Source organism: Hippocampus guttulatus, chromosome 2, assembly GCF_054856545.1.
Source record: "Hippocampus guttulatus isolate MCC_2025c chromosome 2, RoL_Hgut_1.0, whole genome shotgun sequence".
In the NCBI taxonomy this organism is placed as follows: Eukaryota; Metazoa; Chordata; class Actinopteri; order Syngnathiformes; family Syngnathidae; genus Hippocampus; species Hippocampus guttulatus.
Window position 1 is genome coordinate 22,591,030 of NC_141262.1, and position 13,831 is coordinate 22,604,860.

A 13,831-nucleotide genomic window follows, 5' to 3' on the forward strand; every position below is an offset into this window, starting at 1 on the left:
ACATAGGCCACTATATAGTGGATAGGGAGCGATTCCCGATCAAAATGGCTTATGTTGGCGATGAAGGACAAAATTATTTGTTTTGTTTTTACATCCACATTAACCAACACCAAAATAATCAAACCCTGATGTGTTGGGGAAAAAAACCCCAAAACAAAAACAGTGCGATATGACAGCAAAGACGAGCAAGTCAGGACATGCACCACGAGTCCCCTTTATAGCCATTCACTTCTCTCAGATGCAAAACACACACACACACACATACCTACACACACACACACGCACACACACACAAATATACATGTAGTCAATAAATTAATTAGAATCATTCAAAAATAATAAATAGAGATGTACAGTGTTTGAGCATTCTATGTACTACTGTCAATAAAGTCGATAGCGGCTATGGAGGAAATAAGCTTGCCCACTCCCTCAGGACTCCCTTGTGGTTTGAACCCGCCAGTGTCCCCTCCTGGGTACGCCCGCCCAACCCCACCCTCCTCTCTCCCCCAACCCCCCGGGAACCTCAGAGGTCGGTGCAGCGCTCCTGCTTGCTGTAATGGTCAAACTGGCTCTTCCAGTGCATCATGTAAGAGGACCAGCGGTGGAACTCCACTTTCCACTGGCGCTCGGCCTCATCGATGTTGTCTGGGGGAGGAAAGGGAAACACTTGCATGCGGTTAAATCGCCTTTTTCGAAGGTATCCATGGTTTGGAGAACTGTGACGAGAGGCTCACGCGGGATACCCCCCGTCCCGCATTCGAGCCCCATTGCGATTTCCCGCCACCACTGCCACTTATTTACTCGTCAGGTCTTACCTGTGATGTTGAGGAGGCGTGGCAGGAAGTGGTTCCAGAAGGCGCACATCTGGTTCCTCAAACCCCTGTGGACCTTGACGGGCTCGGAGTTGAGCGCCACATATTTCTGCTCGGCGACGGTGAACTGAGGCCATCGCTTCCTGCTCTCCACCGTGCCGTCCACGTTCACGTTGGGATTGCTGCGCACCAACAAGAGGCACGGGACAGTGACCGGTTGATCCAATGGACCCGATAACAGATGACGGCGAATCTCACCCAGATCGCGCAAAGTTGGCCCAGTATCTCATGGTGCGGCGACTCAGCTTCTCCTCCTCCTGGGTGTAGTTGAAATTCTTCTCCAGGGGAAGGCCGAAGACAAACTCGATCTCGTAGCCGTGGATGACGCCCATCCACTCGGGCCAGGGCAGGTTGGACGCTCGGTGGTCGAACAGGTAGAGAAAGACCCCTGATTGCAGAGCATGGGATGAGAAAAAGGCTTGGAAGTGTGGATGGAAGAAAGCTTGCCGTGGGACACAATCATACTTTTTTTTTTTTTTAAAGTTTGGTTTGAAGCCTTACGGTGGCCGGCACTCATCCCGGGATTGCTTTGGGAAGGACGGATTTATGCGACCATTGCACTGGACTAATGTGCCTTCAAGCTCAACATAAGTTAACGCCATACCTTATCGGCCTTCAGGTCCGGTGCCATTTTTTCCACCTAGTGTACCGACTACTTTTTGCCGAAATGCCACAAGATGGTGCCAAAGCAATATATCAATATTCAACACGAGGTGAGTTTTCCAGCAAATATCGTATTGGCCCGAATATAAGACGGCCCTGATTATAAGACGACCCCCTCTTTTTCAAGACTCAAGTTTGAAAAAAGACTTTTTGAACACCAAATTCATTTTTATACAGAAATTAATCACAGTACATCTGAAACAAATGATTATAACAATATATTGGAGAGAAAAAGCATGTTGAAGTTTACACCATAACTTCTCATCTGCCGGTTAACCTGGCCGATCTTCGACCCACTTTCCAGATTGTTGCCACGTTTCTCCATTTTCTGTTATCTTTTGTATTATTTTTCTTCTCTTTTCTTTATTACCGCTATTTTTTACTTTTCTTCTTCGTGCTACGGCTATTTTTATTTTTATTCTTCGGGACAGGGGTTCGCTTTGGCCTGGGGAGTCAAGTTCAGCATTCGCGTCAATGATATCTGGCGCCATCTAGCGTAGTGAATGGGTATAATGTCGAAACCCTGAATATAAGACGACCCCCACTTTTTCAGTCTTATTTCAATGCAAAAAACACCATCTTATATTCGGGCCAATACGGTATTGGAGGATGGCTTCCAGAAAAGAACCCATGAATAAGCCAAATGGTGAATGGTGAAATGGAACATATCCTCCATGCTGAACGGGAAGGGCGTTGAGCGTACCCGCATTGGGCTTGAGAGCGTTGTGCTGAGCGAAGGAGCGAGCGAAGAAAGCCAGAGGGCAGATGACGTTGTGGTCGCCCACGATGTCATCCAAGGCGTCACGGTTCTTGACGCCGTTGTTCTCGTCCATCCAGTCAGTGTACTGCAGCACCACCGCCTCCAGGCCGATGTCATTAGCGTGCGGCACGCTCAGCTTGGCACCTTGTGGAGAGAGTCCACCGTTTAGAGGCTGAGCGTGAATTCGCTACAGAAGGACGGCGGGTCCGTCCCGGGAGAGCCTCACCTTCCAGAAAGTCCCCCCTGGAGATGAGGCTGTCGTTGTCCTTGCTGAAGCCGGGCGCGCCATACAACAGGAAGTAGGTGCCCTCATCCTGGTTGACTCCGAGAAGGACTTGAGTGTCTTTAAAGTTGCCCGCGTTGAGCATGGCCTCCGGCGTGTCGGGCACAAAGTCGCCGTCCACCACGGGGACGAACGAAAAGCGAAAGATGGACATCCAGGGGAGGACCTGCTCGGAAGATGGCACAAATGTGCTTGACAGACAAGTTCAACATGCGTAAAAACGGTGCCGTTAAAACAGCTGACATTCTACGATCAGCCTGAGTTGAGGTGCACAATGACCGAAAAGTTGTGCTGTTTGTTTATTTTATACGTCTTGTCAATTCTTGCTCACTGCTGCTACCTGGAGGCAGTCAACTGCAACTGCCTTTGGTGGTGAACGGCGCGACTCTTATATAAAAATACCGATGTTAAATCGAAGTACGGTATTTTCCGCACGAAAAGGCGCACCTAAAAGCCTTCCATTTTCTTAAAAGCTCACAGCACGCCTTAAAATCCGATGCGCCTTGTCTATGGTTATTACGGTAATATGTCGACCCCAAAATGGCTCCTTGCTAGAGACATGCTTACAACTCAGAGTTCAAACTTAAGGCGATCGGGTTGCGCAGTTGAACGCGGAAATAGAGCAACGGCAAGAGAGTTCAACGTTAACGAGTCAATGTTCTAACTTGCTGTTGGTTAAGTGAATTGTGTCGCAGCTTTAGTCAATAAGTTTTACTGACATTTGATCGTTCTGGAGCAATGGCACTCAACAGCTAAGCTATGTTAGCTGTTGTCATTTGTTCAACGCTTCTTTGATCTGTGACGTTGGTTGCATCGGCGCTGATTGATTGAACCACGTGTGTACGTGCTTGCGCTCACACGCGCACAGCAGAGAGCAGCGGACTATGACCTTCGGGTTGAGTGAACGCTGGCGCGTTTTGGCTGCCGCTGCTCAACCCGTATTGTAAAGTGTCCTTGGGTGTCTTGAAAGGCGCTTATAAATAAAATGTATTATTATTATTATTATTATTATGGACTGCTGAGACGCTTCAGTCGAGTGGCGGCATTTTCTTGATCGTAGTTCCATCTAGTGGATGCATTGTAGATTGCATCTTATAGTGCGGTGGGTTCAATATATGAAAAAAAAAAGGCTATTCATTGACGGTGCGTCTCATAATCCAGTGCACCATTTAGCGCGGAAAATACGGTAAATATTGTCCACTGTACGTAGTCACGCTTTGTGATATTTGTAGAGTGACTGTAGTCAGATTACATGATTTAAAAAAAAGGAAGTCCATACATTCGCCGTCACTGGAAAACGAGCGTTAAGTTAAGTTAAGTGTTATGGGCATCGCCGGGCGATGACGGTCATTACCTGAAACTCCTGGTCAATGAGCTCCTGTGGCGTTTTAGTGCGCAGGCAGTCGACCAGCTCGGTGTCGTTCCCCCAGTTGCAGCCCACTAGTTTGGCCAGCTGAGTGGCCCGGCGGCGGGCCTCGGCCAGGCTGACGGTGGCCCAGGGAGTGTTGGGGACCCCGCTCTGGAGGATGGCCCTGGTGAAGACAGGCCGGCTGTCCGGAGACAAGAGGTGGAATCCCACCGAGGCACCGCCGGCGCTCTCCCCGAAGATGGTCACCTTTTTTTCAAGCGGACAGACAAGCCCATATCATTCATAGTAAGCCGACATCCAGTCAAGCGTGTAGAGATGAAGAACCCCCCCAACAAACCTGTTTGGGGTTTCCGCCAAAGAAGTGGATGTTGTCTTGGACCCACTGCAAGGCCATTCTCTGGTCCAGCAGGCCCACGTTGCCGGGAGCCTCGGACGAGCCGTCCAGAGCCAGGAAACCAAAAGCGCCAATGCGGTAGTTCATGGACACCACGATGACCGTCTCCGTGTAAGCTAGGTAGCGGCCATCGTACACGTCCAGCGATGAAGAACCACTGTAGAAGCCTGCAAAAACAATAAATAAATAATACTTCGGCCGACTATACTGATGGAAAATGTAGACAGTCAGAAATGATTGTCTCACATAGTGGACAAAAAAAAAAGTGTACACACCACTCTTCAAATGAATATTTTTGTGACATTAAAAAAATGTATAAATACAATAAAAACGCGCAAGACCAAGAGATCGTGTCTTCTGACTTTTTCCTCAGAAATGTGAACGCTGGCCAGTAAAACAACTAAAATATTTAGGTTGCACAAGTGTACACACCCATTTTTAACTGGGGTTGTGGCTGAGTTCAAAAGGAATCATTCAAAATCAAACTCATGAAACCTAAAAGTTCAGATGTTCTAGTAGGCTTTTCCTGACACGTTTTCTTACAGAACAGAAGCCCGACTGCTAATCCAAAACGTTTAACATTCTAATGTCTCGGTTTCAGCTTATTGATGATACCGCCAGCATGCTTAATATTGCTAAGGTGTTCTTTTGGTGAGGAGCGATGTTGTGCTCGTAGCCAAGAAGTTTAAGTAAGGAGAATGTTGCCACATGGACGAAACATGAGAATTTCATGCTTCATGCAGAAATTCCTGCAGTTGCTTTTTCTGCAGCCTCCCTGAACTGTTGTCTTCTTGTCTTTTCATCAATTTTGACAAGACGTCCAGTTTTTGGTAATATAACTGTTGTGCCAGGAAATGGCAGGAAAAGCCCCCAAGAACATCAGAACGTTACTCTGGTCTTTTGTGTGAGTTAGATTTTAATTCACTCTGAATTCAGTCACATTCGCAGTTCTAGGAGGGTGTGGACAATTGTGTAACTCAACATAATTTCTCGAGCGCTTTCTCAACAACCGCAGCTGTAATAAAAAGTGTTGCACAGATGCGCCAATATACCGTACTGGCCCGAATATAAGACGGTGTTTTATGCATTGAAATAAGACTGAAAAAATGGGGGTTGTCTTATATTCGGGGTCTAGACATTATACCCATTTACGACGCTAGATGTCGCCAGATATTATTGACGCGAATGCTGAACTTGACTCCCCAGGCTAAAGCGAACCCCTGTCACAAAGAATTAAATATTCTAATCATTTGTTTCAGATGTACTGTAATTATTTTCTGTATAAAATTTAATTTGGTGTTCAAAAAGTCTTGGAAAAAGAGGGGGTCGTCTTATAATCAGGGCCGTCTTCTATTCGGGCCGATACGGTAATTTGAACAAGGGAACTGTGCGGTGTTGTCTGTGTCAGGTGGAGTGAGGCGGGGGGGGGGGGGGGGGGGGTTGATATGTGCCGCAGGAATTGTACCTCCGCCGTAGATCCACACCATGACGGTGAGATTGTGAGGTCTGGATGACGGCGGCACCCACACATTGAGGTAGAGGCAGTCCTCACTCATCTCCCTGTTGGGGTTCCACATCTCGCTGCCTGGGAAGCCGGGAAAGGTGTTGTCCACAAACTGGTAGCAGGCTTTGGGGTAGCGATGGGCCTCATACACGCCCGGCCAGTGACGCTTGGGCTCGGCCGGGCGGAAACGCCCCTTCCCGACGGGCGGCTCGGCAAAAGGGATGCCCAGGAAGGCCGTGACGTGACCCCGCTCCAGCACGGGCATGTGGATGCCCCGCACTCGGCCCGCTTGGGTCACGACGGTGAGGTCCGCCTCACTCTGAGAGGATGTGCTCGGAACCAGAAGGGAGAAGAGGACGAGCGGGAACAAGAGAAGGATGGCGGTCTGCATGACGGCGAGCGAGACGGCAAACACGGGAGGGCGGAGGGGCTCGTGGCTCTGTTTCCCCGCAGAACTGCAGACGGACACAGGAGGAGACGAGGTAAGTGGATTACCGCAGCGATGAAGAACAGATCCAAAGTGGAAGAATAAATCAGATGAGGGCATAAAAACAAGGACATCTGGAAGGCTCTTCAAGGAACTTGAGCTTGGGGTAGGAGACGGTTAGACGAAGACGACGTGACGGCAAAAACAAGGACGAGGGAGGTCGATTCTTACCGTCTGACTAAACCTTGGTTTGCCAACAAATTGTCCTACAAACAAGAGTTTGGATCAAATAATTCAAAAGCAACATTTGCCGTCGTGTGCAAGCCGGCGGCATGGCCAAAATAGATCCTCTATACAACGAAGCGGGAATGTTCCAAAATAGTGACGATACCCTACACACGCGCACGCACGCAGTTGGTGCGAATGCTAATTTTGTCGCTATGACAACCATACATTGCAAAACATAAATAGACGCATGGAAACAGACAGGTGGTCGATATCTGTGTATTGTAGCATGTTTACGACGCAACTAAAAGCGGACTTGACTTCCAGCCATTGGGATTTATTTTGACAAGAAGCAAAATGGTTTCCTCCGCCGTCGGATGTTGACATGGCAGCTTGCGCCGTAGCTGCAATACAAGAGTGACTGAGTGAGATTGTGTGCGGGCAAGGCAAGAGGGGCTCTCAGAGCGCTTGGCGGCCCCCGGGTGAGGACACGAGCGGCGGCTGGATCATCTTTTTATAGACGCGCGGTTCGGTACGGAAGTAGGAGGAGGAGAAATGGACGAAAGCTCTGTAGAACGCGCATCCGCAACTGAGTACAGTGGTACCTCTACTTACAAAATTAACTGGTTCTGGAAGAAATTTCTTAAGTAGAGACGCGTTTTCCATGTAAATGCCCTAATCCGTTCCAAGCCCCCCTAAAATTCAGACATCAATGTTTTCTAAAGCATACAAATGAATCAAAATATGTAACAAATACATGTTACAATTAGATTATTGCACAATAAATGAGAATTGTGCATAATATAAAAAACAAAGAAGAGAGTAAAGAATAGAAATGGTCATTTAACTTAACTGGGTCCTTATCGTTTTTCATGTTCTCTCTCAGAAGTGTTTTTTGCCTGGCGTTTTGTAAAGAACTGATTCAAGGATGTTGGCTTTTGTAATCCTTTGAAAACATCCGAGGCAAACATCAGCATAGTGAGCGATCGCCCGACTGGTAAACATTTTTTTTCTGGGTGATTCACATTTACATCAATCGGAACGCCTCATGACCCGAGGGGCGAATGACAAGGACGCTGCATAGACATCTATTTAGCTATCTACACACATAGACACATACGATAGAGGTCCCTCTTAGCCAATGGGATGCAAGGATGATGCTCGGTAATAGCCAATGGCAGAGCAGCTAGAAGTATGTTGCATCATGCGTTGTCTTGTATTAGTTTGTCATTTTTTGTTAACTTTTCTTTCGATGGCGGCGCGAACGGCTCCTCTTGTTTTATGTTGAGAGGGAAGAAATTTCATCTGTGCTACAGCACATTTGACAATAAAGTTGTATTCAATTCAATCAGGAAACTCGGAGCTGCGAGTAGCAACCCATACTGTATTTTTACCTTTCGCATCTTGAAATTTCTTTCGTAACAAGAGACAATATTTTCCTGTTGAGGCGTTTCGCAACTTGAAACTTTCATATGATGAGACGTTCGGAAGTAGAGGTACCACTGTACGCGAAACCCAACATCAACACGGTATGTTTGCCGCGTGAAGCTCACCCGTCTGCCCAGAATGCAACAGTGTGTCACGTTCGGGCACCAAATGCTCATAAGCCATATTTGACCCGCGGTACCCTGAAAGAATCAGCAATGTTGACTTTCTTTCTTCCCTACATATCACTTATGGCTGGAATTATGAGGAGGAGCGGGCAGGATTGACCCCCAAAGAGAGCCTGCTGGAAGCTAGTGAGGGAGGTGGGGGGGGGGGTCTTCCCTGATGTTTGGATGTGGACAAAACCCTTGCGGTGCGGTGTGAACACTTTGAATGGGATGCATCTGTGTTGGAGTGTTGGAAAGAGGAGGGTTTGTGTGTGTGTGTGTGTGTGTGCGTGTGTGTGTGTGTGTTGGAAGGAGGAGGGGGGGGGCACCAAGTGGAAAGAAAGTGTGTCACTTCTCAAATTAGACCGAAGAATTTGTGTATGAAGTTCACAGGAGGATTGAATTTACAGGCAGGGACGGACGGTGGCAAGCGGGAAGGGGTATGTATTAAGTTTCCAACTCCCCCCCCCTCCCACCACCATGGAAAACACTCATTGAGTAACACTCATTAATTCATTATGTACCTGTGCTGTAAAAAAAAAAATGGATGCAGTGCAAACGAGGCATTTTTGTCTCCGTACTGCGAATGAATAACGACCGCGATTCGCTTCAGCTCGACAACAAAGCCAATTTAAAACGAAGCCATAGTTGATCGACAACCACATGGTTTGGATGTGGATGCGCCTTTTGGTGGATGCTTCAAAGTGTCAACAAGCCAATAAGCCGCCGACTTATTCGAGTGCTGCGCAGCGGCTTGACTGGCAGCAGGGGAATTTTCCATCTGGCAACAGCGCTGGTGCATAAACATAAACACACAAACAGCACATCGTCAAAACACTCAATTAGGGCCGCAACTAACGAGTATTTTTATAATGGTTTATTCTGTCAATTATTTGGGGGGGGGGGATCAATCAATCACATTTTTTAAAAGTTAATTTCAATACCTTTTTTGGGAACCCCCCCCGACACTATTTCAAATTGACAGTGCAGAAGATAATGAAAATTATGATATTTAGTCCGTAACATACAACAGAAAATGGGCAAAAATGTTTTAATTATTCGTCTTCCAAAGCAGATGTTTGCAAATTTTTTGTTTTGAAAGTACACAAAGATAATCAGTCCGCTTTAATGGACAGCTACAGAAACCAGAGGATATTTACTGTTGGGAGGATCAAAATTCTGAGGATTGGGACTACTTTCACTTTAAAGCACAATAATAGTCAATTATTTTGATGAATCAGTTAGAAGTTATAAATGGATTCATGGTTGCAACGCTATACTCAGTCTGGTAAGAGGTTTGGAAAATTCAAACGTCTGCTCTGAGGCAAAAACAAAAAAGCGGTCACCGTTGCAAGTGGCAGCGCAAATAAGCCGCATGCACGTCGACTTTGATTTTGCGCTAACAGACAGACAACGTGAGCAGAATCCTTTTTACATTTGGTTATAACTAGGGAATGAAGGACCAAGCCGGAGTACTCAGAGATACAAACTTTTGCAAACTCCACACGGGTTTGGAAAACCACATCCTCACAAGTCTGAAGCAGATATGCTAGTTAAGCGCTCATGCGCCACGCCGCCCTGAAATCAAATATGGATTTGTGTGGAAATTGATGCAAAAACTGTTCCGATGTTTCAAAGCTTGAATGGTATTAGAGGAAATACTGTAAAGACAAATCACATAAGTGTGTGTGGGGGGGGGGGGGGGGGTCAAAACAGGTTTGGAAAAATATCACATTATTTTTTTTCGACAAAGGGCTAAGAAAATGACCTTAAAGGTGAATATGTTGGCTTCTATGTTAAGGCCAAGTCTACGCACCGTACATAAATAAATGGAGCAGTCGGATTCGTGCGCATCATTCCGTCATCGAGCAAAAGTAAAGCTTGACCGTGCATTGATCTGGTAACCATGGCTACGGGTGATGTTGAAAAGATGAACTTAAAAGGCATCCTGTCATTTTTACGTCGAGTATGATAACAACGCCAAGCGGACGGACCGGATGAGGCCGGCGCAGGTTGTCATCCACTATCCTCTTCTCCTCTCGCGCTTCTTCTCTTGCGTCAATAGACACACCAAGCAAGCAAATGGTTCCAATATCGAGTGCGTGTCATTTGAATGTTTTTGGGAAATGCTTTTTGGCTCCGACCTACCTGGCTTCCCCTTGGGTGGCAAAGCGATAGTGAGCACTTGCGAGGAGGCGCTTCCGACTCGTCCTTCCTTTTCTTCTTCTTTCTCGGACGTACAAATGCACAGTTGCGGACGAAATGTCGCGCAGTTTCTTTTCCCGGCAGCAGTGAGTCGTGCTCACATCCAGCAGCAACAACAGCAGCAGCAGCAGGACGACAACACGGGAGTCTGTAGGGAGAAGGGGGCGGGGGGAATGGGAAGAGCTCGCAAAGTCTCGCGAGAACACTTCCGAGTACCGTAACAGTCCTGCTCAACAACTTGGTTAGATGAACAGTAAAAGCTCAATGGCAGCACTGGGCAATTAGCTTCTTTGCTAGTCTCCCTCCACGTATGAAAAAGTATAAAATATTTTTTTAAAACGATTTTAAGTCAGGAAACAGGGGTATTGAAAGAAACGAGGCCCTTGCAATGTGCATTTCAAAAACGATTTTAGTTCAGGCTTCAGAGGTATTGCTCCATGTGATGTTCAAGTGAGCAGGATTACAAAAGAAAACGATTGCAGTATCGTTGACAGATTGTCCCCCCCCCCACACTATTATACAAGTAAGCTAACAACAAAGAAATGGGATTGTTCATAAATAGCCTCGACAGATCATGTAAATATATTTTTTCAAAAACATAACTGTGGCACATTACAATTATATAAAGCAGTGGTCACCAAACTACGGCCCGCGGGACGGATTCGGCCCGCCTCCACATTTGGTCCGGCCCCCCTGAACAATACCAGAGAGTCTTTTGATTTATTTTTCATCTATGTATATTTGTATTTTATCATAAAATTTGGCTTTTGCAATAAAATATTCCTTAGTTATGAACTATTTTCATGATTAACTATTAGCTAGTAACAATTTCATAAACACATATAATGTGACATTTGTTCCATCCTTCTGCGGTCTGTGCCGTTATCTGGCAACCCCAGAAAAAAAAGTCCTAAACCCGTCCCTCTCAAAGAGAACGTAATCATGGCGAAAAGGTGAGGTAAGAGAAAAAAAAATATTCAGAATACAGGGAATTTAACCCAAAATGGAGAAACGATTTTTTTTTTCAATGCAAAGAAAAGATTGTCTGTCTCATCTGTCGGTGGCGGTATTCAAAGAATACAATCTGCGGAGACACTATGAATCCCGTCACAACAACAAGTACGATTTTTTGCATGGGCAAATGAGAGCAGACAAACTGTCAACGCTAAAAAGAGGAACGTTAGCTCAGCAAAATACATGTGTACGCCAAGCTCAGCTGAACCAGCCATCTGTTCGGGCTAGCTTTCGGTTTGCTCAACTGATAGCAAGCAGCGGTAAGGAGAGTTTGTCAAGAAATGCATGAATGCTGTCGCGGAGGTGGTGTGTCCCGAGAAGAAAGACGTCTTTAATACCGCGAGTGTATCAAAAAAAGTTATTTGATTTTGTGTGGGTTTCTGGGAAACAATAAATTTTTACGTCTAGGTACTCTTGCAGTCACACTTTTGCTGTTACAAACTGACCCCGGGCCCCCCATCAGAGAAGCGAAAAGTTATGTGGCCCTCACAGGAAAAAGTTTGGGGACCACTGATATAAAGCATCAACACTAAACAAAAAGGACAGATTACAGCAATTTACAATCACTTATTGTAAATTACTCTAAACCATTGTGATATAAGTCATTCTTCATAGAGGAAAAACAATTCATGCCTGTGAGTATTATATTCAAACAAAAACAGCTGGAACAGGTTCATTTGATTTGCATTCATTTCAATGAGGAAAGATGATTTGAGATATAAATGTTTTGGGATATGAGCGCATGGTCACAGAATAAATGAAACTCGTATCTCAATGTACCACTGCACTTATTGGTGGTTGCGCCTTCTCGGCAGCATGGGTATGCCAGCACTGTTTTTGCCTGGGAGGAATGTCGGCGCCATTTGACTGTCGTTGCTGGACAGTCCCGGGGCGCTTGTGTCTTGCGCCTGTAATGGGCAGCATTTTTCACAGCCCCGCTTTGTTCAGCGGAGAGATCGGTGCTGTTGAACGGTCTGCGGCTGGATGGATGTAAGGCTTGAGGAGCCGACGATGAGAAGAAAGGAGCGCTAGCGCGCAGCGCCGATGCGGATGTGGAATTGGGAGTCGCGGTGAGCCAATCTCTTTTTCGTCAATGGACGCTATGGCTTCGTGTTTGCTTTCAAAACTTAGCTTGTAGCAGACGTGTGCACATTTTCAGCATGGCGTCTCTGATCCACTGGTGAAAGGACACTTTGATCCTCTCCTCTTTCATCTATAACTGCTTCAGAGAACAAAGTGTATGCAGAAAAGTGGTGAAGATTGCACGACTGTCTGTGTCCTATGTGTTGTGTTGTGTTGTGTTATTTTTGTTATTTTGACTTCAAAATGGCGCCGCGTGAGTGGCTGCCTTTCCAGCAGCTCCTATATTTTGTTGTTCTACTTCTTCCTTTCATAACTTTGCTGCTGTGAATCTGGAATTTCTCCATTGCGAGACTAATAAAGGTTTATCTTATCTTATCTTATCTTATTCTTCTGACCACCATTTCCTCCCTACATTTGAAAATCTTTACTTTGTCAAAAAGGCCTGGTACTTTTTCCATCAACCTCCGCAAATGACAACACATCAAATAGAGTGAGGGAAAGTCAAGTTTTTGGTACTTTTCAAAATAAGTATTGTTCGTTTAATCAGTAAAAACAAATCATTTGTACATTTTACCATCTGTACGGTACTTCTTTTTGGTAAAGGGGTTGAATCAACGCTTCGCTTTTACCAAGCATCAGTATTGAGTTTGCCAAAAAGCTAGCCAAAACCGTGAGAAATAAGAATCCTACGATGCTCGCCTTTGGTCAGCCAGCAATGTCAAGAAGAGACCGAGTAAGAGGAGAGTGGATGAGGCACTGCAGTGGACCGATTTTAATCAACTTAAGTGCCATCGAGCCGACCTATCCCGCCTCTCTGTTCTCCTTCACGTACATTAAAACACACGCACGCGCATAAGCGCACTCGGGCAACGGTAGTGGGAATCTGGTGCAGTACACGTTTTGTTTTGCTGCACTCATTGTCCATGAATCCAACAACACTTTAAAAAATTCTTATATTAAATTGTTTCAAGACATCCCAGGTGGAGTTTACTGTAAAACTAAACACACAACATAAGAATGTACAAACAATGTTAATTTAAATCCAAGACATGCTTCCTTTTAATAACATCGCTTGTGCTAATGCTAAAGTCAATGTAAAAATCCACTTAACATGCTAACGGGAAATTAGCATCAGCTTCCGGGAGTTTTATTCCTTCAAATAACACACAAACGCCGTCGGAACACATACACAATTATATAAAAATATACAAAAGGCAAATATTGCCTTTATTAATCTGTGAAAAAAAAGTTATATTGAGAGCTCATTTGCAACTTTCTTCTTCTACCCTTCTTTTCTCATTGTAAGTGTTTACTCAATGAATCCATGGCACCACGCTACCCCCAAGAGGTCAAAACGCAAACAGCAGGAACACCCGGTATTTTCATTTTATTTGTTATTATTTCCATTATTTCAGTATATTCTTACTTTGTTACAGATTT

At 45.5% G+C, this 13,831-nt stretch overlaps 1 protein-coding gene across 1 annotated transcript; it reads right to left on the bottom strand.

Moving 5' to 3' along the window:
* Positions 1-507: 507 nt before the first annotated feature.
* On the bottom strand, positions 508-10,454 carry ache (acetylcholinesterase (Yt blood group)). The gene is made up of 9 exons (XM_086103374.1): positions 10,238-10,454; positions 5,807-6,300; positions 4,285-4,508; positions 3,933-4,193; positions 2,522-2,744; positions 2,239-2,439; positions 1,071-1,260; positions 816-994; positions 508-645 (listed from the first exon to the last, which is right to left on the bottom strand). Exons 2-9 carry the CDS (start codon positions 6,234-6,236, stop codon positions 524-526), a joined length of 1,830 nt encoding a protein of 609 aa, XP_085959500.1. The 5' UTR covers positions 6,237-6,300; positions 10,238-10,454; the 3' UTR covers positions 508-523.
* Positions 10,455-13,831: the final 3,377 nt, after the last annotated feature.

Coding starts and splice junctions, on each gene's coding strand:
- ache (XM_086103374.1), bottom strand. CDS start 6,236: ATGCAGACCGCCATCCTTCTCTTGTTCCCGCTCGTCCTCTTCTCCCTT. Junction 4,509..5,806: donor GGTGTGGATCTACGGCGGAG/GTACAATTCCTG, acceptor TTGTTTTTGCAG/GCTTCTACAGTGGTTCTTCA. Junction 995..1,070: donor GCCAACTTTGCGCGATCTGG/GTGAGATTCGCC, acceptor GTTGGTGCGCAG/CAATCCCAACGTGAACGTGG.